The following is a 22,415-nucleotide window of genomic DNA, read 5'->3' as shown; positions in this document are numbered from 1 at the left end:
ACATAACTTCCTCAGTGGAGGTAGTTGTGTAACTTTGTAGAGGTCAGATGTCTTTCTCAGGCTGAGATGGATGTCTTCACATCACAGCTCCTTATCCTCTCTGACTGATGCTTGCTCAGTGACTCAATACTGCCCTCCAGTTGCTTACATGGATATATATTAATGCTGTACAATTTGTTGTGGTGGAAGCTATACTCAGCTCTGTTATTTCAGTAAAAGTACCAACCCAACATAGCGAAATGCTCCATCACAGGTAAAAGCTCTGCTTTAATAATACAATTTTAGTAAAAGTACTAGTATTATCAGCAAATTATAGCCTTCTGAAATATCAAGAGTAAAAGTACTTATTCTACAGTTAATGGCCTTGTGAGTGATGTACTATGATATATGACATTATTAGATCTTTAATACTGCATTCACACACGCGCGTTAAATGTCTTTATCTTAATCGGAAAAGTAACTACAGTTAAAAATTAATTTAGAGCGGTAAAAACTAGGCTATAATATTTCCCCCTGAAATGCAGTGAAGTATAAAGTCGCAGAAAAAGAAAATATTCAAAAACTGTAATGGAGTTCAGTAGAAGAGTAAATATATTTTACTTTTTGCCATTTCTACCAGTCGGTATTAGTTTAACAACCGTCAGGTTGTCTGATCAAAAAACTACATGGAGTAAGTTATCGCGATAGCACATCAGGCCTATGTGAGACCACGGGGCGGATATCCGTTCTCTTTTCCGTGGCGGACCGTCGTTGGGTCGGTTTGGCAAAATGAAGGTACACGACTTCTTTAACTGTACATGTCTGTGTAAAGCTATTTTCTTTTGAATATTCCAGTATGTTTGTAGCTATGATTGTGAACTTTAAATCGTAGTTGTTTGATGCAGCAGTCCCGGCTCCGACACTTAGGATGAGCTTTGATTGTGATGAGGGTTAGCGCCGAACGGTCCTGTCGGCAAGTGAGCCGTGGAAACATGGCGGAACACGAAGAGAAATGTGCCCCGAGTTCAACTCTGTTAACTCCAATAAAGAGTTTTCAGACTTTAGAAGCTAACGTTACAAGAACTGACCGCGCTATCTGTGTATAACGTTAACCGTTAAACCGGTTGTATTATTGTTAGCAGTGTTCAGAGGGCTAGCATTAGCAGGCTTTGAGACTTTAGCCGGTAAAGAAGCTAACAGGCCTCCACTATATCACACTCTGATTCAAACTCATACGTTCTACGGTTCTCTTACCCTTTAGTCGATAAGTAACTTCAGTTAAGCGTCATCTGACTATACGTGATAGACATCTGAACTTACTACCTATGCCATACCTGCATGCATGGTAACCTGTCATGACCTATGTGGAACCCAGCATAACTAAGAACACCTGCCAACAACTACTTTGCGACTCTTGCAGCTGAACATCTCATTCCCCGCTACTGGCTGCCAGAAGCTGATTGAAGTTGATGATGAGCGTAAGCTGCGTACTTTCTATGAGAAGCGTATGGCCACTGAGGTTGCTGCTGACCCTCTGGGAGATGAGTGGAAGGTAAGCACCGATGCACGCCCCTTTTTGTATCATAAACCTGATTAGTTACTGTCAGAAATTTGGTTTGGTGAAAATGCATTGTATAGTATATTAAGTGCGGCACACCAGTAGACCCTTTTTGACTGATCTATAGTCATTAAGGGGGGACAGCGTGTTGCCAAAGAAACTGCAGAGCTGCTTACCAGATGCGACCAGACCCACCAACCATGGATGGTTGAACTGCATTGCTCTCTCATTATGTGCATTAGCATAAAACTGATACTAAACTGTGGCTAATCAAAACAGCATCACTCTGTTCCCTTTCATCCCTAATTAAATGACTAGATAACTCGGCATGGTTAAGTCTGTCAAAGTTTCTGAAAGTAAAGCAACTGGAAAGGTTGGATGCCAGTTCAATTGGGAAAGTGACTGACTTTATAGTCATACAAGGTACTGGCCTGGCCATCGGAGAAGAAGTTGGGCTTCAGTGTTTGCTCAGACAGGAGGAGCTGGGAATTAAACCACCAACCCTGCAATTAATGGATGACCTGTTCTACCCTCTGAGCCACAGCTGCCAATTTCTTGTTTCTTTTGGCCATGTGATTGTTACAGAAAGTTCATTATCCAACTACAGTCTTAATTCTTAGGGCATCAAAGTTTCCAAGTCTATGTTTGGTCAGAAACTTCTACAATTTTAAATATGAACAGTTTTCTGATAATCGTCTCTGAAAATGCTTTTTCTTTGCATCATGTACCAAGTATCCTAAAGGGTAAAGCAGAGAAGTCAAAATTAGTTTTCTCTGCTTTTGCAGGGTTATGTGGTGCGCATCAGCGGAGGCAACGACAAGCAGGGCTTCCCCATGAAGCAGGGTGTGCTGACCCATGGCCGTGTGCGCCTGCTGCTCAGCAAGGGCCACTCCTGCTACCGTCCCCGCAGGACTGGCGAGCGCAAGCGCAAGTCTGTCCGTGGTTGCATCGTTGACGCCAACCTCAGCGTTCTCAACTTGGTCATCGTCAAGAAAGGTAACACGTTCAATGTGGCTATATGTGAACCATTATGAAAATAGTAAATTACACTTACAAACCCGCATACCATCAGATGGCACACCAGTAGACCCTTTTTGATTGGTCTGTAGTCATTAAGGGGGGACAGTGTGTTGCCAGAGTAACTGTGGAGCTGCTTACCAGATGCGACCAGACCCACCAACCATGGATGGTTGAACTGCAATGCTCTCTCATTATGTGCACTAGTATTAGACTGACACTAAAGCTCTTGAGCTTTTTTTATATATATATTACCAAAGGCTCAGTATTGATTTGTACATTGTTGTAAAATGTATCCAAGTATTTCTATAACTTCTTGCACAGTTCTTTCAAAAATGCTGTGAATTTCACCAAGGCAAAGGGGTGTTGAGGCAGCAGTGTTTCTAGTCATTGTTGCAGTTTCCTGTTGATGAAGGATACTGAGCATGGCACTCATGAGAAACACTGTAGTTTTCTGCATTTTGACTCATTTTGTTTTTAATCATTGTTGAAAGTCATGCAAACATTCCAAAAGTGCAGTTTGTGAGTCAATTTATATTTAACCGACATGAAAGACTCATGTTGTCCTGATCTTTTTGTTCTCAGGTGAGAAGGACATTCCTGGGCTTACCGACAGCACCGTCCCTCGCCGTCTTGGTCCCAAGAGGGCCAGCAAGATCCGCAAGCTCTTCAACCTGGCTAAGGAGGATGATGTTAGGCAGTATGTCGTGAGGAGACCCCTGACTAAAGAAGGTAAGACTAAAGAGGTTGTTTTTCTACTTGCCTGCAAGGGTTGTTCTTGTGCTCTGAGTGAAGATATTATTTTTTGGCTCAGTTTGGCTGTCACTTAAACTTCAGGTCATCATGAGCCACTTGTTTTAAGTGAGTTATTAATTGCAGCAGCCTTTAAAATGAGATTAAATTGACAGTAAACAGTGACCCAAGTATTTAATATTAATATTTTGGTCACAACCTTATACATCTTTAGGTACTGTGGAAACGATAATGTAAACACTGCTTAGCTTTTGGAGTTTTTTATGTCAGATACAGTTGGTTTGAAAACATCAGACTAGTCGTGGGATATGCAGCTATAATTGAAATATTTTTACATTTTCAGAAGTCATTTTGCTAATCTATTGAAATATTTGAAGTTTTTATTATACATTTCAAAATAGTTGATGGGCCTGAATACACATCACCATTACACCTTCTCATATTCTGGCTGTTGTAATCCTGCATATATTGAGGGGATCAGAAGCTGATAAAACTGAAGCTTATAAACAAAACTCTGCTCCTCTACCTACACTTTGACCTGGGCATACAAACATTAACATAAGTCTTAAATGGATGTTGTCTAGTATAAGCCTTATTTATTTAGCATCTGCAGTGTCTTTTGTGTTAATTGGCATGCAATTGTGATGGAATTAGACAGATTCACACAGACTCAAATGTAAAAGCTTGATTAAGGGGAAAGAGCACAGAGCCTCTCTGGTGATACTTATCAAAATTTCTTTCTCTCATGTATTGCTAAATACACCCTGCCAGTAATCACAATACATGGTTAATGTTATAAAGTCACACTATAGTAAATCTACATTTTATGATAACAGCTTGCATTTAGCAGTGTAGGTAGTGACATTTTTTTCTCGTGACTTTCCATGATTGTACAAGCTGCGATCAGAATCACTGGCAAACCTGTGAACTGGATACTGAACTTGACCCAACAAAAAAATGAATTGCTTGATGGCAAGAGAAAACAAGGGTTCACTATGTTGTTGGATAAAATGGAAATCGTGACTCTCAGTATTGCACCTACAAAGCCACTACAACTATAAAGGAGACAGTTGCTTGTGGTAACATTCTGCAGCATCACCCAAACCTCATTACGACACCTGGTACTTAGTCGCACCATTGAACTGCATCTGCCGTCTCCTTCGCAGGCAAGAAACCCAGAACCAAGGCTCCCAGGATCCAGAGACTGGTGACGCCACGTGTGCTGCAGCACAAGCGCCGCCGTATCGCCCTCAAGAGACACCGCACCCAGAAGAACAAGGAGGAGGCCTCTGAGTACGCCAAGCTGCTGGCCAAGAGGATGAAGGTATGTGTTAATTTGTGCTATTCCTTATTATCACAACTTGTATCCATTTAATAAATATCCCTGGAAAGTAAAGCAGCTCTGTTATAAACATTTCTTTTAAAGAATCCTCCCACTCTGCTCTAGTGACTAAAGTCCAGAGAGAATTCATGTGTGGAAGGTGTCAGAACTTGAAGCTGAAATGAAATGCACCAATATTTTGATGAGAAATTTGAATTGCTTTAAAGCCAAACATTGGAACTACTGCACTTAATTGAAATAACATTCAAGTGTTGCATCTTAAAATATTTATCACTATTTCAACCTGTCTATGCAATTAATGTCTTCAGTTGTTTAATCTGTTATGCTTGGATTGCTCTGGTGTCACATTTTAAAATATTTTAACCAATAGTGGGATTGATTATAATTTGAAAATTATGGTCCCTCCTGAAAATCGCACTTTGTTGCCAACAAATCTGTCACTGTTTAAACTTAAAGTTAAGAGCACAGGGCCTTTTTTGGTTCATTGGCATATGTCAGATTGAATACTGAATCGTTTGTCAAGAAAACGGCGTTGGGAGAAAGTATACAATTGTCAAGTGAATAATGGGGACATTTACTTATTTGTGTGCAAATGGCTGCTGTGCTGAAACACACTGACACACATTTGTTCCTGCTAACAGGAGGCCAAGGAGAAGCGCCAGGAACAGATCGCCAAGAGGCGCCGTCTTTCTTCTCTGAGGGCATCCACATCCAAGTCAGAGTCCAGCCAAAAGTGAAAACCAACAGTCAAATAAAGTAATGTTTTGCTGAAAAAATTGCCTGTGTCAAGTAACTTATTCTCAGCATTTTTCAATAGCTTGAGTTCAGATCATAGAATATAAATATTTGTTGAATATTTAATTGCAGGTTTGCCAGTTGAATTGTTCGTTTCTAGACTAAAAATGATAAATCACTGTATGCAAGGTGTCTAAACCCTGGCATATACCCGAGCCAAAACATACAGTAGTTTAACTGGAGACAGTATCCCACCACAGAAAATACATGAGATCATTCATGCTATACTGTGAGTCAACATAGTGGACTGAAAATTGCATATTGTAATGTTGCTATTTAGTCACTAGCATTGAAGGCTGAGCACAGTATTGGTGCCAAACGAGTGAGCTGCTAAATACTCATCCATATGTACAAAAGCAGTTAGCATAAGGATGTCTTGTTTTTATAGTAAATACATGATTATCTCCCAGTGCTACAAGTTCTGTATTTCCCCAGCTATGACTTTATAGTGGTGGTTTGTCGGTGCTTTTTTGCAAAAACAAGTGGAAAGCTGCTAGACTCGAAGGACGACGAAACAAAGTTCATGACTGTTGAAACAACTTTTATTTTACACCACTTTGTGAAATCAGTTGGACATGCATTCAACACATGATCATAATTAGTGTACATCAACGGCGCACACATCCCTTAACATTACACCCATTGTCAAACGCAGACGTCTTTATTGGCCTCCTCAGTTGGCAAGTAGGTTTAGCATGTGGTTGGACCTGGACTACATCCTTGTGAGGTGAGAAGACCTCAGATGCATTGAGATGATCTATAACTTGACTAGACTGGTTTTGTTCAGACGGCAGGCAGCTTAAGTTGTACATCTGGGAAATGAAGAACAGCACAGACACAGCCTGATGCTGCAGGTACTGAGGCAAATCTCGCAGGTTCCTGGTCATGGTCAGCCAGGTTGTCTGAAGGTCCGGAACCAGAGCTGAAGACCTGGACAATGTCTCCACGATCTGTTGAATAAAAAAGGTGGGTACATTAAAGATATTTTCTTTTGCCCTAATAAAGATCAACAACTGTGTAAAACAAAAACAAGAAAACACTGGTCTACCAAGCTAAGACTAAAAAGCAGTCAATTTGTTTCTTTCCAAACAAAATCAAGAATTATAATTCTCATCTTAACCACCAGTTACTTTGTTAACGTCGTATTGAACTTGTCACCCTTCCACCACTCGTTAAAAAAGGAATAGTTTGACATTTCAAATCATGTGCGTATTTGCTCTCTAGATGAGGGAGATGCATGTGGAGACTCCAGGAAGGAAAAATGTTGATTACACGGTTGTTTCCTATAAACTCATAACAAAGTCAAGTAACTGCTGTGCTCAGCCAAGGAATAGTCCCACACATAACACCTGCTGATACCACTACTTGTTTTTACACCAGTTTTGGTGCAGATTAAACAAATGTGGGAACGTGATAAGTTATAAACTAAAGATGTGCTGGGCTGTATTCCAGAAAGCAGGATTAGTAAAAACTCTTGAGTTTGTTAACCTCTGAATTGCAGGAAACTGCACAAACAGATCACTCTAAACTATAAGTCAGGTGCTGTGGTGACTTACTCTGTGAATCTAGACTGTTTGCTGGCAGGCTTTCTTCAACAAACCCTGAGTCTCTGTCTCCTCCTGCTGAGCCTAAAGAAAATGTCTGATGCTTCATTTCCCTATACAGTCAATATTTAAAGCGTATACCTGAGCACGTTCATTTGCAGAAGTTGGCAGAGTCATAGTATCCGGGCTCTATTGATGATGGCTTTTTATTTTTTGGTTTAGCACACACAGAGTGAACATGCTCAGGGTTGACTGAACTACCTCTGATCAGCTGTTCTCAGAGTTCAGGGTTAGATTCAGAGTTTGTTGAACCTCATAGGCAGATTCTGTCAACATTGGGCCAGAGCTGAGCTGGCCATCTCAGATATTAGAGTATTAATCTTCTCAGCAAACACTAGGCAAGAAAGCCATAAACATATTTACAAGAATGTCAAACTATTCCAACAAACTGTACTCACAGCACACCTGAACAGAGTGCATCTTGGCCCCGGCCTTGTAGTAGGTCCTCCGACACAGTTTGGCAGAGAGTGAAACCAGTCGCACAGTGTAACTTCTCCTGGGTGCAGCAGCCTCAAAGCCCTTCACCAAGTGAGCTGCCGCTTCTTCTTCTATAAAGTCAGCAATAAAAATACTTTCAGGGATATACAGATGAAGAATGTACAGGCTTCAGTAAGTTCTAAATGTGACATTTTGCTGGTTCACAGCAGTAACTACGTTACACTACATACTTTTATCTTGTTCAGTGGGAGGAAGCACTCTGTCCATCACAGCCTCTGACATGCTCAGGGCGGAGTCCAGTCCCACAGCAGCCACAATAATGGCTCTCTCCACCAGAGTCTGGTTAGTCCCTTCATCAACCTGCTGCATCCTCTCCATCACCCATGTGACTGTGTGCTGCACACAGTCCATGGTTCCGTTAACTGCAATGCTCACCACATCCTGGATCTCGTGCATCTTGTTCTTGGCCGTGGCAACAACCTGAGTGACGCAGACAAAAGCCAGAAGAGAACCAAAATACTGTGCAGTTTGTGGAGCTTATCAGGATTTTAAAGAGGAAAGGAAAAGTCACCTGCTCTGTGGGTGTGTGAAGCACGGGGAATGTAGTCTCCAGCCAGTCAAGACTTTTACATGCCACATCATTTGCAGAGGAAACTATGAAAATATTCCAGAGAGTGAAGCCATCACTGAGAAGTTCTCAATACGACAACAAATGGCAGCTCTTCTGTGTTTGGCAAATATACTGACCTGATAAAGTTAGCTTATTAATTATCCTCTGCATCTTTTATGTCTAAACTAAACATGCAGTACCGACTAGGATTGACTTTTAATTTGGTTATAAATTATTCATTGTCATTTACATACTGCTCAGGAGTGAAACTCATTTTTAGCTGCATGACCTAACAGGGAGTAAATGATCACTTGTTTGTAATGGGGTGTAACCTACTGAAATAGGTTCCTATATCACATTATTTATTATCGACTGTTTTCAAATCAGTAAGTTAAAAATAAAAAATTATCAAATATATCAAGATATTTCTTCTTCACTCTGTCCTCCTGAGTTTTTCTGCTATGGCTCACAGAATTTGGAAATCTCAACCTGTGATTGAGCCCAAATTGTCCTTGGGGACACAGTCAACAATTTTAATAACTGATTAGTTGTCATTCTCTGAGGAAAAAATGACAAAAATGTACTGCTTCCAGCTTCTCAAATATGAGGATTTACTGCTCTGCTCTCTTTTATATGAATTTAAAACTGATAGTCGGACAAAATGACATCACCTTTGGCTCTGAACATGTGTCAGGCCTATTAAGTAGTTGACATTTTATAAACAGCAATTAAAAAGGATTAAACTTTAATGGGAATAATTAGTTTCAGCCTTAATATATTGACTAGCAGTTTCCTTCCTCCTCATTTTTTACATCCATGTCAGAACACACTGGCATTCAAGGCACAAAGGGGGTGTATAATATGACACCACAGCTGAACACCACACAAACAGCACAGTACTCACTCTGGGGCTCCAGTTTAACAATGACAGGTGAAGCTCTCTCACATGCTGCTGTGCCTAAAGCTGTCACACCGTTCTCCAGCACCTCACACATTGTCCTCAGGTTTGGGTGGCTGCATTTAGTGTCATTGTACACGACTAACAGCTTCCTACAAGCTGAGCGAACCAGGGGCAGCTTGACAAGTCTAGCAGCTGCACTTGGTGCCTTCTGCAAGAGAGCAGCAGACAAGCTTAAATCCAGACACAGTACCAGGTTCCTCCCTGGGGGAGTTTACAGTGAAACAAATTCAAGAAATTTCCCTCATCCCTACTAGAGCACAGTTGTTCCGCATTATACTTATATTTAAAAAATAACTCCCCAAAGTTTATTTGTAAATTCCAGCAAAATGAGAACCTTAAAATTTACAATTTTTATTGACACCCTAAATTTGAGGACCTGTCATTTAACACGCTATTTACGTCAACATTCAAGCAGATGATATTTAAAGGTCTCTGGTCCTAATTAAAATAAGTGTTGATGCAGTTTGAGCACAGGTAATGACCGAGGACGGTTCATCTTCCTTGATTGTACTCACCTGGTTGTTGTTCATTGGCATGTTTTGCACACTTAAACAAAGGAGATAAAAACTGTTTAATGAATAGAGGATTGGAATTCAAACTTAGGATGTTTGTAGACTGTATAATCTTAAAAAAGACGATGAAATACACCACTCACCTCTGGTTCACAGGGAAACGTTCGCTGACATTGCGTGGTCCGGTTATTAATTAGCACCTCACCTGTTCTCCTAAACGCCACCGGGAAGCTCCCGGGATGTTCTCGCGATAGGTCAATTATTATTCATTATTATTTCTTTTGGTTTGCTTTTCTGTTCTTTTTGAGGCAGGTCACCTTACAAAGCAGGCTACTGATTGAAAATGATTTCTTTTTTATTTGTATTTAATGTTACCATCATGAACAGTGGTGTTAGGAATGCTTTCAGTGAGCAGTCCTCCAGGTTAGGTGAGATATTAGAGCACTTTTACTCCCCAGTGTTAGTTCAGAAGCTTTGTCTATCCGCGTGCTCAACAGATATTCAGTTCCCTTACATGTAGCTTACTCTGTGTATGGTGTGTGCTCAACATTACGTCATTACGTCGCGTTTAGCTGACCACTCAATAAAAAGCTGCGTAGATTAAGCAACACACTACCAAATTATAACTTATCCATCATGTGTTATCAACATTTATTCTTTTTTTTCCATAATGACCAACCGCGTTCATTTCTCCCCGACACACCTTTCAAAGAGAGGGTGCATCTTTTACACGTATTGATCATGAAGACCAAAGCTGAAGACTTCACCGCTGTGAGCAGGATTTGAACCTGCGCGGGGAAACCCCATTGGATTTCGAGTCCAACGCCTTAACCACTCGGCCATCACAGCTCTGAAATGTGATATGCTCCAGTCCTTTCAGAAATTATGCGCAATCAATGCTGATTCCAATGCCTTGGAGATATGGGAAAATGGTGCAGTGTTTAAAGGAAGACGAGAATCAAATTAATCCTACAGTTAACACTGGTCTGTTAATGCAGCTGTGGACATCTGCAATAATACCTGACAGCACATGACATCAGGGAGGCTAAGACCTAGTTTCAGGGACCAACAGGCTTTGAATATAAACAGGTAAACAGCCACGAGCCATGAGCTCGGCACAACCTGACAAACCCCCCCAGTCCGAGTCAAAGCAAGACATGTTATAGTTGTTCCAGTCCCTCTTCATACCTGACCTGTTGTCTCATAAATAATATTTTCAGATTTTGTTATTAATATAATTCACTAATTGTCTTATTTTTTATCTTCTCGTCTGTCAAATATAGACATAGGATAGTCTTGCCTCATGTATATAAAGCTGTGATTTGGAAACCAGGCTGTTCTGCAGTTTTTCTGATGTTCTGATGATTTAATGCTGCAGAACAATAACATCTCACTCATGCACCTTCTTAACAACAGGTTCATCTGCAGGTGTGGGCCCATGGGCAGAGGCAGGATACTCTAGCCTGACTGAAGTGGCAAACACAACCAGTGTTGGACTGGCCTTGGGACATACCGCTGGGTCACTGCAACGGTGGGTGGATGGACCGTTAAAAAAAAAAAAGCCATAAAGTTTTTACTGGCCCTGTCCGTCTCTTTAACGACCCTCTCTGTCATCTTCAGGCTGCCCCGACTACCAATCCAACCCAGGTCCAACCCTGACCACGACCCACTACAGCATTAGTACACCCGTAATGTGTAATTACAGGCGGTGAAGGCTGATCATCACCGTGAATACAGGGGTTTATAGTTAGAGAATAAGGCACCACTCAAGGCAAAGATGTTCCTAAGGCACAGACGCATCCAGCTCTGTATCTGCATATTGATGAGTATGACTGACGTTATTTTCTATTAGAGGACGGTTGGAGGGATGTTTTGGCTCCTTTACAATGGTTCCTAAAGGCGAGCACGCTCTGAGCCACGAGGGTCTGACCGTGGTGCTGATGCTGCTGCTGTTGTCGTGGCTGCCTGCCGCTGCAGCATCTCGGAGCGCAGAGCGCGTCTCCTGCACACAACGTGCCCAGAAAATGTTTCTTCACTATATCGGCATGCGTCAGGGAGGAGGTGTAGCTCCAAGACTTTGTGTGGCGGCGGCAGTCACAAGGTTTGGGACTGCTGCCCGCCGCAAAAAAAATGCAGGAGACACCGTGGAAGCACGTGTAGTGGGTGGTCCTCAGCACACGGCTTTCACGTGGCTCTAGCGAGCGGAGAGCCCGAGCGGAGCCGCCACAGCGTCAGTCCGGTGCGGCAGCAGCAGGAGACAACATCAGCATGGCTGTGGAGATGGAGCCCTCGGAGTAAGTGCATTTTCCCCCCTGCGGTTTTATTTGTAAATTATAAGGTTTCAGTGATAGTTTGGAGATGATAATAGAAAAGTGATAATGATAGGATAACATGTGTGACCGTGCAAAAAGAAAACATTAGTTTTTCTTAAATAGTCTATTAGAGGGTGCGTTGGTTTGTTGTGGATAACCAACTGTACATTACGCATTAACGTGGAAGATTGTAGCCTATGTTCTGTTCATGACTTCACTGATAGTCCTTTGGGAGGTTATTATTTTTCTGTGATGTTTGCGTCAGTCTAAAAAGTTCATTCTTATGATTAATTTGTGATAATATTTGTCAGGGCGTGACACGTGCTTAAATGTTTAATTTAAATAATCTGTCTTCTACTATGACGCTGTTATTTATTGCCTGCTTATAGAGTGAGAACCCATGTGGCGTCTATTTCGGTTGTGGAACCTCCCATCCAATGAGTGACACTCATTGTTTATTTACTGTTTAGTGTGGTCAGTACTGTATAGATACACATACACATCTGGTCAAGCGGCTCTGACGGTTGCGTTGACCCGCTTGAGCAGACACCTGATGTTCTTGCTGATTATGCTGAGACAGAGGCGGGTCCGGGCTGTTTTGCAGTCACTATACACAGCGTCTGCTCCATCCACATTTGCCTTTTGATCTAATAATAGGCTCTCCACCCCTGACAAGGATGTGGGTTGTGCGTTTTTATTGGTTAGTTAACTTGTCTTCCTCTAGGGCAAACGTGGTGATGGAGTACACATTGTTGTCAAATTGAAATACATCTTGCAGATGGTTTCTTATGGTTGGAGCTTAAATTGGAGTAAATTCAGCATAAAAAAAACTGGTGCAGAGCATCAGTTTGTGATGTTAATCTAATCACTGGGCTGTGTCAGTGAGTCATGTCTTGGTATGAAAGTGCACGTGAAAGACCATAAAACTTAGTCCTGCAGAGTGACACCGACAGAGTCGCATAATCGGATACAGCAGAGATGGGGAAATGTCCAGCAGATGGCTCTGAAGTGAGATAAAAGCAGCATCCTGCTGTTGTCTTAGTTTTGACCTGGACAACTTATATTAATATTTGTCTTTATTATCTATTATTCTCACTCTAATGTCGTGAGCTTTTCTTGTGATGATTGTGCCAGACGATCTATGGCCACAGCTGGAACATAATCTGGAAATCAAACTGTTTTAGTGTCCCACTGGTCACTCAGGATAATCAGAATGTGATAAAGGTGACTGACACTGACAAGATAGTCAGAAATCCTGTACGAGTACAGCATCACTGCCACTGAGTACTTGCTTGTTATTGCTTGCACATGACCAAATGTTGAATACAGGCACTTAAACAGCTGTTGTTCCCTTAAAAGCACTGCCACAGGTTTAACGCCCCTTATTAATATCTGAAACATTACTCTATTCAGTCTTTGTGTGAGCTCATCAGTCAACTTGAGTTTGTAAGAGTTACCCCTCTTGTCTCTGTAGTGTGATCCGCCTGATAATGCAGTATCTTAAGGAGAACAACCTCTACCGAACACTGACCACCTTACAGGAGGAAACCACCGTCTCACTCAACACGGTGGAAAGTATCGACAGTTTCATTGCAGATATAAAAAGTGGCCACTGGGACTGTGTCCTGCTGGCTATCGAGTCCCTCAAGTTGCCCGACAACACACTTATTGACCTTTATGAGCAGGTGAGCTTCTCATTGATTGTAATGCTTTTCTTGGCTTGATTTTTTCTTCTTCTTTAATTAGCAATGTTGCGATGAACGCTGATCTCTTCCAACAGGTTGTAATGGAGCTCATTGAAATGAGAGAGGTGGGTGCAGCTCGCTCACTCCTCAGACAAACTGACCCGATGATCATGTTGAAGCAGACTCAGCCGGAGAGGTACATCCACCTGGAGAACCTGCTAACATGCTCCTACTTTGACCCCCGTGAGGTAAGACACTAAAGGTTTTTTACTTGCTTTTAAAAAAGCTGTACAAACACGTGCTTTAGAAAGCTACATCCTCTTCCTCACGCTGCAGGCGTACCCGAAAGGCAGCAGCAAGGAGAAGCGACGCAGGGCAATAGCTGAGGCACTGGTGAGGGAAGTCAGTGTGGTGCCTCCTTCTCGCCTCATGGGGCTCCTGGAACAAGTCGGCGTGAGTATACTGAGCAATGTTCTTGTTAATACTCACTCTAATTATATGACAAGTGAAGCAACTTAATCGATGCCCATAGCTCCCTCATTCCTCCATCTCTCCCACTGCCGTCATGTTCCTACTGTATACCCACCTCGTCTCGCGGTTCTCAAAGACACTGAAAACATATTCTTTTCAATCATCTTTTTATCTTCAGTGATGGTGTCATATATAAATCCTCAGTTCCATTCTTAACATCAGGTTTAACCCCCTTTGAAACAGCAATATTTTAACCCTAAGTTCATCACTGTCAAACCTCATAAGAAACAGTGATTCCAAAAACTTCCCTAAAGAAATGCATCTCACTTTTTTTTTTTTTTTTTTTTTGTTGTTGCTATTTTTGGTTTCTAAACAAAGGAGAGTGGTACATGTTTCCCAGAGGAAGGCTCCCGGTGATGCCCACGTTGGTTACACAAGTGCTGCCAGTAAAATATTTCAAGGGACAGAAATGTTTTCACTGTCTTGTTAGTCAGAACCTGTCTTAACTCCACGTGGTGTACGTACAAATATAAATGTATATTTCCAAGGAGCTATTGTTGTGAGCTGTTGCACCACTTCAGTTGTCTTTTCTTAGTATACTTGATTTTGTTGAGATCATGAGCATTAAAATAACAGCATCTGCTTTATGACACTTCCCCACTCCTGTTCCACAGTCTATGAGACTACAGCAGTACCCGGGTCACCTCTCGCCGGACATGCCCATCGACACATCTGGCAACAAGGAGAGACATGTGGAGAAAGAGAGCTTCCCAACCCAGCTGTACCGCCACATCAAGGTAAACAACTCAGGTTCTGAGTAACGCAGCTTTACATATTCTCCCTTTACATTTAATCTTTGTAATAGTGAGACTTGAGGCCAATAGTTACCATCTCTGGTTGTACATAGTGCATTTACAGTCAATAAGAGCTTGTTTTATTGATGATTTGTCAGTAGTTTCCACAATATATTTGGCATACACACACTAAAACACACACACACACACACACACACACCCAAAACTAATTTACTTTCACACCTGAAGGCGCTTGTTTTGGGCTCTGGCTGTGCTTTCATCACTTGCATCCAGATGGAGCTGCCCCTTGGTTATTCGTCCTTGTTTTTCCTCTGCCCAAGGTTATAAGTGAGAGTGTTCAGCCACACGACAGCAGACTGTTGGAGAACTTTATGTCTCCATGAGGTCACTTCATTATGATCTGGTGTTTTAGTTCTCTGTGCTTCTGGATCGCAGACTACAAACCAAACAGGAAAAGCACATTTTGTGGAAGGTAACCGAGCGTCGATGAGTCAGTTCTGTGTGTGATTTTAATCGGCAGTTTGGGCGACGGTCACATGTAGAGTGTGCCCGTTTCTCCCCTGATGGAAAGTACCTAATCACCGGATCAGTGGATGGGTTCATCGAGGTCTGGAACTTCTACACTGGAAAAATTAGTAAAGTACGTATTTTTCATATCATAACACCTAGAATTACCTACATTTTATTTTATTTTAAATTGTTGAAAAATAGTTAGTTTGGAAAGTAATTTCCTTATATGCATCTTAACTAAATATTGTCAGTCTATTTATGTTGTTTGAATTTATTGTTTTAACTCTGTCTTGAAAAAAAGATTTTAATCTTAACTGTTACCTGGTTCAATGACAGAAGAATATGAAGTAAAATACTACAGCATAGTATATATCGTATGTTTTCATATTATGATCATCCTCTATTATTATTACTTCATTGTTTTGCTGTTCTGTGTATGCTTATGTGTGTGTGTGTGTGTGTGTGTGTGTGTGTGTGTGTGTGTGTGTGTTTGCATGAATGAAACAGGATTTAAAGTACCAGGCCCAAGATAGCTTCATGATGATGGATGATGCTGTGCTGTGTATGTGCTTCAGTCAGGACACTGATCTACTAGCAACTGGAGCTCAGAATGGCAAAATAAAGGTTGGACCATCTGCTTATCTTATAATACTGCTGGGTAATTATTTGTCATATATTTGGTATTAGCAACCAATTAGAGTGCAGTTCTTCCTCTATGGAAATGGAAATGGTGCCACAAGAATGTCAAAATATTAAAAATTGTGGTACTGTCATCGAGTTTATAATCACCATTACTTAATGGGTCACTTAACCCATTTTTCTCTCCCTAAAATGTGTATGTTGTGTGTTGTTGCGGGGATTGCGGGTAGGTGTGGAAGATCCAGAGTGGCTTGTGCCTGCGCAGGTTTGAGCACGCTCACAGCAAAGGTGTGACCTGTCTGAGCTTCTCCAAGGACAACAACCAGATCCTCAGTGCGTCCTTTGACCAGACCATCAGGTGAGATGTGTATCAGCTTCATAAACTTAAACACACTGCAAACTACAGCTGTTGTTACCCAGATGGGATCAAAGTATATGCATGCCTATTTGTTTTGTTTAGTTTATGGAGTGTGGCAGTGTAATTTCATTGAGAACATCTACAAATTTAAATTTTGCACAGCAGACACACTGACTGATAAACAAGAGTAACATCACTTGTCTAAGCTAAACTTCACCTTTGGAGCAACTGTAAACACATATTTGCTATGTGGGGGTGTTAGAGAGCCTCACAAAATTACATTATATATAATTGAACAGTAAACAGAGAGACTAATCAAAGTCTATATTAGTGAATAACTCAACATATAGATAAATGTTTCATATTAAAAGATCTTTATATGGTAAAAAATGAATGTGCTAAACCAGTGAATTGAAATACCTAATACAGTAAATCCAGTGTTAGTTTTTTAAAGTGAAGTAAATAGCTGAATTCACAAATGATGTACAGAGAAAACAAAAAACATGGAGTCTTTTTCAATTTCTTAAAACCTTGTTGTGGCAGAACATATCTTGTCTGCTGTGGGAGGAAGCGAGAACTCTCACTGACCTCAGACAAGACTCACAAAAGTTTCAAAGGCGGTCACATGGGCGTCAGCTCAGCTGAAAGAAGGCAGCGAGCTCTTTCTACATCTCACTGTGAATTAGCAAAATGTTGCTACAACAGAGCCACAGACATGATAACAGAACTTGCAAATAGAGAAGTACATGGGAAAACAATTGGCAGTTAATTTCTCTATTTAGTCCCATAACGTTTCAAACCTGTGCTATAGGCACATTCACATTTGAGATATCTTGTTGAAAAACGTGTTGTTCTTAACTCAGTTCATTCATTCAAAACTATACTGTAAGCATATTACCAGGGAATGTAGTTATAGGTTAAACGGTTGTCTCTGTGATACACCTCAACTGTAATTCCATTGTATATTTGCTAAATTTTTCATATCAGTATAATTTTGGGGTCATTATTAGATATTTTCAATGAAAATCAAGTGATTAATTAGGTACATTGGCTATGAATTGAGCCAGAACTGGCTTACAATTAAAAAAAAAAGTTAGTTAAGAAGAGAAGTTTTTCGTTGTTAGTAGAAATGAACGAAAAACCGATTTTTACTGAGTGGGACCATTTAGAGGTTTAACGCTGTATTGTCAAATTGATTTAAAAATTCCAGAGATCAGTTTGCTTTATTTCTTTATTGTCCAGTTAAACACTGGTTAATTGGAATTGAACTGAATTGCCTTTTAAACATCTGAAAAACATATTTCCATGGAGACATCACACATCAGCAGCCCATGCCTGGTGTCACATGCATCGTGCACCTGAATGTAAAAACGCAGTGCGTAGAAAGGGCAAGGGTGTTTGTCTTTGACTTCCTCTTTCTCTATCACAGACACACACACACTGAATCTCCTTCATAGCTGAGGAGTAGAATATCTATTTCTGACCCCTGCGGGCTGTGGGCTGTGGGCTGGGCTGAGCCTCTGCGCTGTGTTGAAAGCACATGTGCTGTGTGGGTGTAGCTGAGATACCATGTGCTCAGGCACAAAGCTGCAACATTTTCCTCCGCTTGCAATTCCACTGGCTGGAAGTCTGAATTGTTTACATACGCTAAACCATCCTCCCAGAGACGGAGTGAATCAGTGAGCATTAGGCATTTTGTCATGGTTTAGCTAATCTGCACCCAGTCACTCCACAGGAGCTAAAAATAACATCAGCAGCTCAGCAACACGTTTTGTCTGCTCTCAAGAACCCCCCCCCCCTTGAGTTGAGAAGAGCTGGATGTGTTCATGAGTCAGAGCTGCCGTTTTATTTGATTTGAATATTTTTAACAGCTTTTATGTCAGTCACTTATGCAACACTGTCACTTTCAGAATCCACGAACTGAGGTCAGGCAAGACACTAAAGGAGTTAAATGGCCATTCATCGTTTGTAAATGATGCATCTTTCACTCAAGATGGATTTCACATCATCAGTGCCTCATCTGATGGCACTGTCAAGGTACAATGAGCAGTTACAATATGGAGCCAAATATAGTGACTATAATTCAGGTCTGTGCTGCATCAGTCTTATCGTGGAGCTGGGAAAGTGCTGTATTATACTGAAATGGGGATTATTCCCTGTGTATTTCCTAGATTTGGAACACAAAGACTTGCGAATGCATCCACACGTTCAAATCACTGTCCCGGACATCAGAGATCCCTGTCAACAATGTGATCCCTCTACCACAAAACCCAGAGCACTTTGTGGTTTGTAACCACTCCAACAAAGTGGTCATCATGAGCATGCGTGGTCAGGTGAGAGCTCTGTGTGACCTGTGAGATATACTGTAAGAAAAACCGTGGAGTTTAATTGTCGAACAATCTGCCGATCACATTACTATCATATGTGGTACAGAAAGGCATCAAATGTTCCATTTTGAGAAGCTGGAAAAAACAAATATTTGGTGTTTTTGTCAGGAAAATTATTAAAAATCAACAACAGATTATGAAAATAATTGACTGTCAAAATCTTCTGTGGATGATGCTACCGCCAGCTAAACTGCACTGGCCAAAGGAAGCAACCAGCACCTCTAAAGCTCAATAATCAATACACTATATCTGAACATACAGCACAGAGTGTGGTATAATTCTTCTCATCTAACTTCTGGGAAATGTGTAACTATTCGTTAGAGCATTTTGATAGTTATTGAACAAGTGTCATCCGTTTCAGTCTTTTCCTTTATTTTGTAGTTATTAGTATTTTAGTTGCGCTAGCACCTGCACGATACCTGAACGTCTTCTCCTCTTTCTCCTCAGACTGTGAAGACCTTCAGTTCAGATAGAAAGGAAGGAACAGACTTTGTGTGTTGCACCCTGTCACCCCATGGGGAGTGGATTTATTGTGTGGGAGAGGACTTAGTGCTGTACTGCTTCAACTACACGACGGGAAGGCTGGAGAAAACGCTGACCGTAAGCTCTGCTGCTAATATTCACTGATTATCAAAGGCTGTGAGAGGAGGCAGTTCATCTCCACCCTGCCAGTGTATTTCATGTAGTTATTTTTGGTCTGACTTGATATTCTGACTCTGTCAATGCCACTATGTAGTAGTCCTGCAGGAGGCCAACAAGTAGCACGGCGACGCGTGGTGATCTGTGTTCCTCTGCGCCCACAGGTCCACGAGAAAGACGTCATTGGAATCGCTCACCATCCACATGAGAATCTGATAGCCACATACAGCGAGGACGGCCTCCTACGGCTATGGAAACCTTAAACTGTCACCTGCACCGTCATATGGAGGACCTAAAGAGCCATACACACGGTTTTAAAGCAATTCATTTATTTCTGTTAAATCGTACAAAAGATCCATTAACGAAACAGCTTACAAATGAATATATTAATCCATCAGTAAATTACTAACCAGTTCACTGATGGAGAAAACAATCTCACCTTAAGGTCCATTTAGTAGCTGTTTGGAGCCTTTGATCATATCACATGATCCTCATCACCAGATGGATTTGTAAAGTTAGCATGGAATTGTAGATGTTAAAATTTTCAGTTTTTTTTCTCATGTCAACTGGGAAAACTCCATCTGCAGACAGATGTGATTTGGCTAAACTTGGGGTGAGATTGTTTCCTCAGCTGCCGTTTCCACACGAAAGAATTAACTTTAAACCTTTGAAACTTGAGTTTTTTTGATATTGTTAAATGACTCACAGTATTTTTTGCCAATAATTTTAAAAAAAAATGGCACATAGCAGGAAATTGGTAAAAGAATAGAGGTGGCACATTAAAAAGAGACAAGTTTGTAAATCCAAATGAAAATTTAAAGTTTTACATTTGGATTTACAAACTTTTTTTCAAACTCTTTTCAGAAAATTAAAGAATAAGGTTGTTGATATTTCATATTTTCTTATTGTCAATGAATCCCATAAAGAAGGTCTCTGGCGCTCAAGGACTTCAGGTTACAAATACATAGTTATATTTATATTTATAAGCTAAATAATTTCCTAAAACAGCTGGGCACCGTAGTTTGTAATGAATGATAATTAAACGGGAGTTTATAGTGCATTTGTGTTAACACCTCTGGGATAAACTGAGACTCGCTTCAAGGTCTCAGTCCAGCACAGGTGAACAATAGCAGGCAGGGAGCAGGCAAAAATCCAAAAACCACGAAGCAAAGCAGGGGAGCAATACATGACGCAAACACAGGGAGAAAGCTGGAAAGTGATGCACACACAAGGAGATACAAGACAATCTGGCAGAGAAGAAAGGGGAGCAGGTGCAGCATATAAACAGGAACAGCAGGGGCAGGCAAGCAGGTGGGGACCAGGTGAGGATGATCAAGGAGGCGGGAAACACAAGAAGGCAGGAGGGCAGAGTTGACGCGACAGAGAAGGTGAGAGCACAAAGTAAAACCAGAAACCAGACAATAAAACAACAACAAGATCATACAATTTGTTGGGGACTATTTTCAGCTGCGGATGAATAAAAATAAACAACCCATTGTACCCATGTTTGTAGTCATGAAGGAACATGTCAGCCAGTGTTGGTGTGTTGGAACTGCTTTCTGGAAAGCGTTGGAGGTGCACTACATAGCACAGAGGAATAAACTGTGTCAGGCCTCGGCTACACAGACAACACTTGTTAGTGGGATCAGTTAATTGCTTTGGTCTTGTTATTCAATTTATTGACAACAAGAAAAAATAGAAAATATCCTTTAAGCACATTATTAAACCTGTTTACAAACTTCATTTACTTAGGTCTCAATAAATCTATTTTTAATACATCTGTTTGCCAATTATCTATAAATCGATTAAGCTCTTTGCTTTATTAACTTTTGCATCTTTGTCTAGGTCCTCCATACTGTACACACTCTTCCTCATGGATCCAACTTCACCAGTGCAGTTTAAATCCCCATTTTCATCTCTTCTGTCTTTATTAGACATGAAAATGCATGATGGTGAACTGTCGTGAAAATATTTATAATAAGAACTGCCTTGTGTTTGGGCATAAACAAACAATATCAGGTAAATGATTTGTCAGCATTCGGTTTATAATGATACTTTTGTAACTTTGACTCAATGATAATGATTCAGATGATGATAATGATTTGTTTTATCCTCTGTGTTCCCTGCATGCTACCTCAGTTACACTGTCTAAATGTGGCTCTACAATACTTTTAGTTCTGCTTTTAAATATGCATGATGACTAATGGTAAACCTCAACAGAGCTCCAGTGGCACATGCTGTTTCCTGTGTGTATATAATAAATGTGTTTAACGTGGTCACATCACTGTAATTGGTGTCCCGATGCATCAGTGGGACATGTACGCCTGCAAGAAACAGAGCTACTGCCTCGCCCAGTGTTTATTATTTGTACTTTCTGTCATCTGTCACTGTACCATAAATGATCTGTCACTGTTGCCAAATAATGTTTAGTCACCGATCTATTTTCTCTAGTCTTTATCTTGTATATATAACACTGCCAGCCATGTGAAAAATGATTATCAATAAAATTCAAAAACCTTAATTTGTCACTGTTACTGTGCCATTTAAACACTTAGATATCTGTTTTGTTCCCTTAATGACAAAATAATTTGTTCAGTCTCCAGACAGCCAAATAAAGAAAGGAATAGAATCCACATAATACAAAAAACAGAACTTGTCTGTATATTAAATTAATGTTATAACATTTTAGATTTCAAAATCTATTCGTACATTTACTTTCTTTTCTTTTTCTGTTTCATTGGTTTCATCAATTAATCTGCAGACTATTTGTGCATCACTTTATCCCAGAGCCCAAAATGACTCCTTTAAATTGATTGTTGTGTCCAACCAGCAGCTCAAATCCAAAATGACTGAGTTTACTGTTACAAGTTAATAAAGCATTACGCCCCCTGGTTGTGTGCCTCCATCAGCCTAGGCGCAGGAAATTTGGTCACAATCTCCCCTTCCTGAGTTACAGCACTGAATAATGGCCAGAGGTGTTTTTGCAGAACATTACGATGAAGTTGACATCTCACCATTTGAATTTTTATT

General features: G+C 40.8%; 3 protein-coding genes and 1 non-coding gene across 6 annotated transcripts; 2 read left to right on the top strand and 2 right to left on the bottom strand.

Annotated features, from left to right (window-relative positions):
• The first annotated feature begins 706 nt into the window (after positions 1–706).
• Positions 707–5,425, top strand: rps6 (ribosomal protein S6). The gene is made up of 6 exons (XM_023418541.2): positions 707–774; positions 1,400–1,531; positions 2,323–2,533; positions 3,140–3,286; positions 4,474–4,631; positions 5,291–5,425. The coding sequence occupies exons 1-6, from the start codon at positions 769–771 to the stop codon at positions 5,384–5,386; spliced, it is 750 nt and encodes a 249-aa protein (XP_023274309.1). The 5' UTR covers positions 707–768; the 3' UTR covers positions 5,387–5,425.
• A 543-nt stretch (positions 5,426–5,968) lies between these two features.
• On the bottom strand, positions 5,969–10,084 carry LOC111664075 (perilipin-2-like). Of its 2 annotated transcripts, none has more exons than XM_023418539.2 (7): positions 9,713–10,084; positions 9,573–9,603; positions 9,001–9,205; positions 8,058–8,140; positions 7,717–7,966; positions 7,454–7,596; positions 5,969–6,394 (listed from the first exon to the last, which is right to left on the bottom strand). In XM_023418539.2, exons 2-7 carry the CDS (start codon positions 9,591–9,593, stop codon positions 6,053–6,055), a joined length of 1,044 nt encoding a protein of 347 aa, XP_023274307.1. In that variant the 5' UTR covers positions 9,594–9,603; positions 9,713–10,084; the 3' UTR covers positions 5,969–6,052. The 2 variants fall into 2 exon arrangements, with proteins under 2 accessions (XP_023274307.1, XP_023274308.1); XM_023418540.2 differs by having other exon boundaries at positions 6,089–6,394; positions 7,447–7,596.
• A 252-nt stretch (positions 10,085–10,336) lies between these two features.
• trnas-cga (transfer RNA serine (anticodon CGA)) lies at positions 10,337–10,418 on the bottom strand. The gene has a single exon. It is a non-coding gene; the product is annotated as a tRNA-Ser (tRNA).
• A 1,254-nt stretch (positions 10,419–11,672) lies between these two features.
• Positions 11,673–22,029, top strand: LOC111664005 (WD40 repeat-containing protein SMU1-like). Of its 2 annotated transcripts, XM_023418437.2 has the most exons (13): positions 11,673–11,863; positions 13,356–13,566; positions 13,662–13,814; positions 13,903–14,019; positions 14,712–14,834; positions 15,373–15,492; positions 15,870–15,986; positions 16,232–16,359; positions 18,270–18,396; positions 18,531–18,692; positions 19,194–19,346; positions 19,550–19,696; positions 21,231–22,029. In XM_023418437.2, the coding sequence occupies exons 1-12, from the start codon at positions 11,838–11,840 to the stop codon at positions 19,646–19,648; spliced, it is 1,536 nt and encodes a 511-aa protein (XP_023274205.1). In that variant the 5' UTR covers positions 11,673–11,837; the 3' UTR covers positions 19,649–19,696; positions 21,231–22,029. The 2 variants fall into 2 exon arrangements, with proteins under 2 accessions (XP_023274205.1, XP_023274204.1); XM_023418436.2 differs by having other exon boundaries at positions 19,550–22,029.
• The last annotated feature ends 386 nt before the right edge of the window (positions 22,030–22,415 follow it).

This window comes from Seriola lalandi, unplaced genomic scaffold (genome assembly GCF_002814215.2).
Source record: "Seriola lalandi dorsalis isolate HSWRI2012SDOR001 ecotype SW California unplaced genomic scaffold, Sedor1 jcf7180002054582, whole genome shotgun sequence".
Classification (NCBI taxonomy): domain Eukaryota; kingdom Metazoa; phylum Chordata; class Actinopteri; order Carangiformes; family Carangidae; genus Seriola; species Seriola lalandi.
This window is presented reverse-complemented; position numbering and strand designations above follow the sequence as displayed.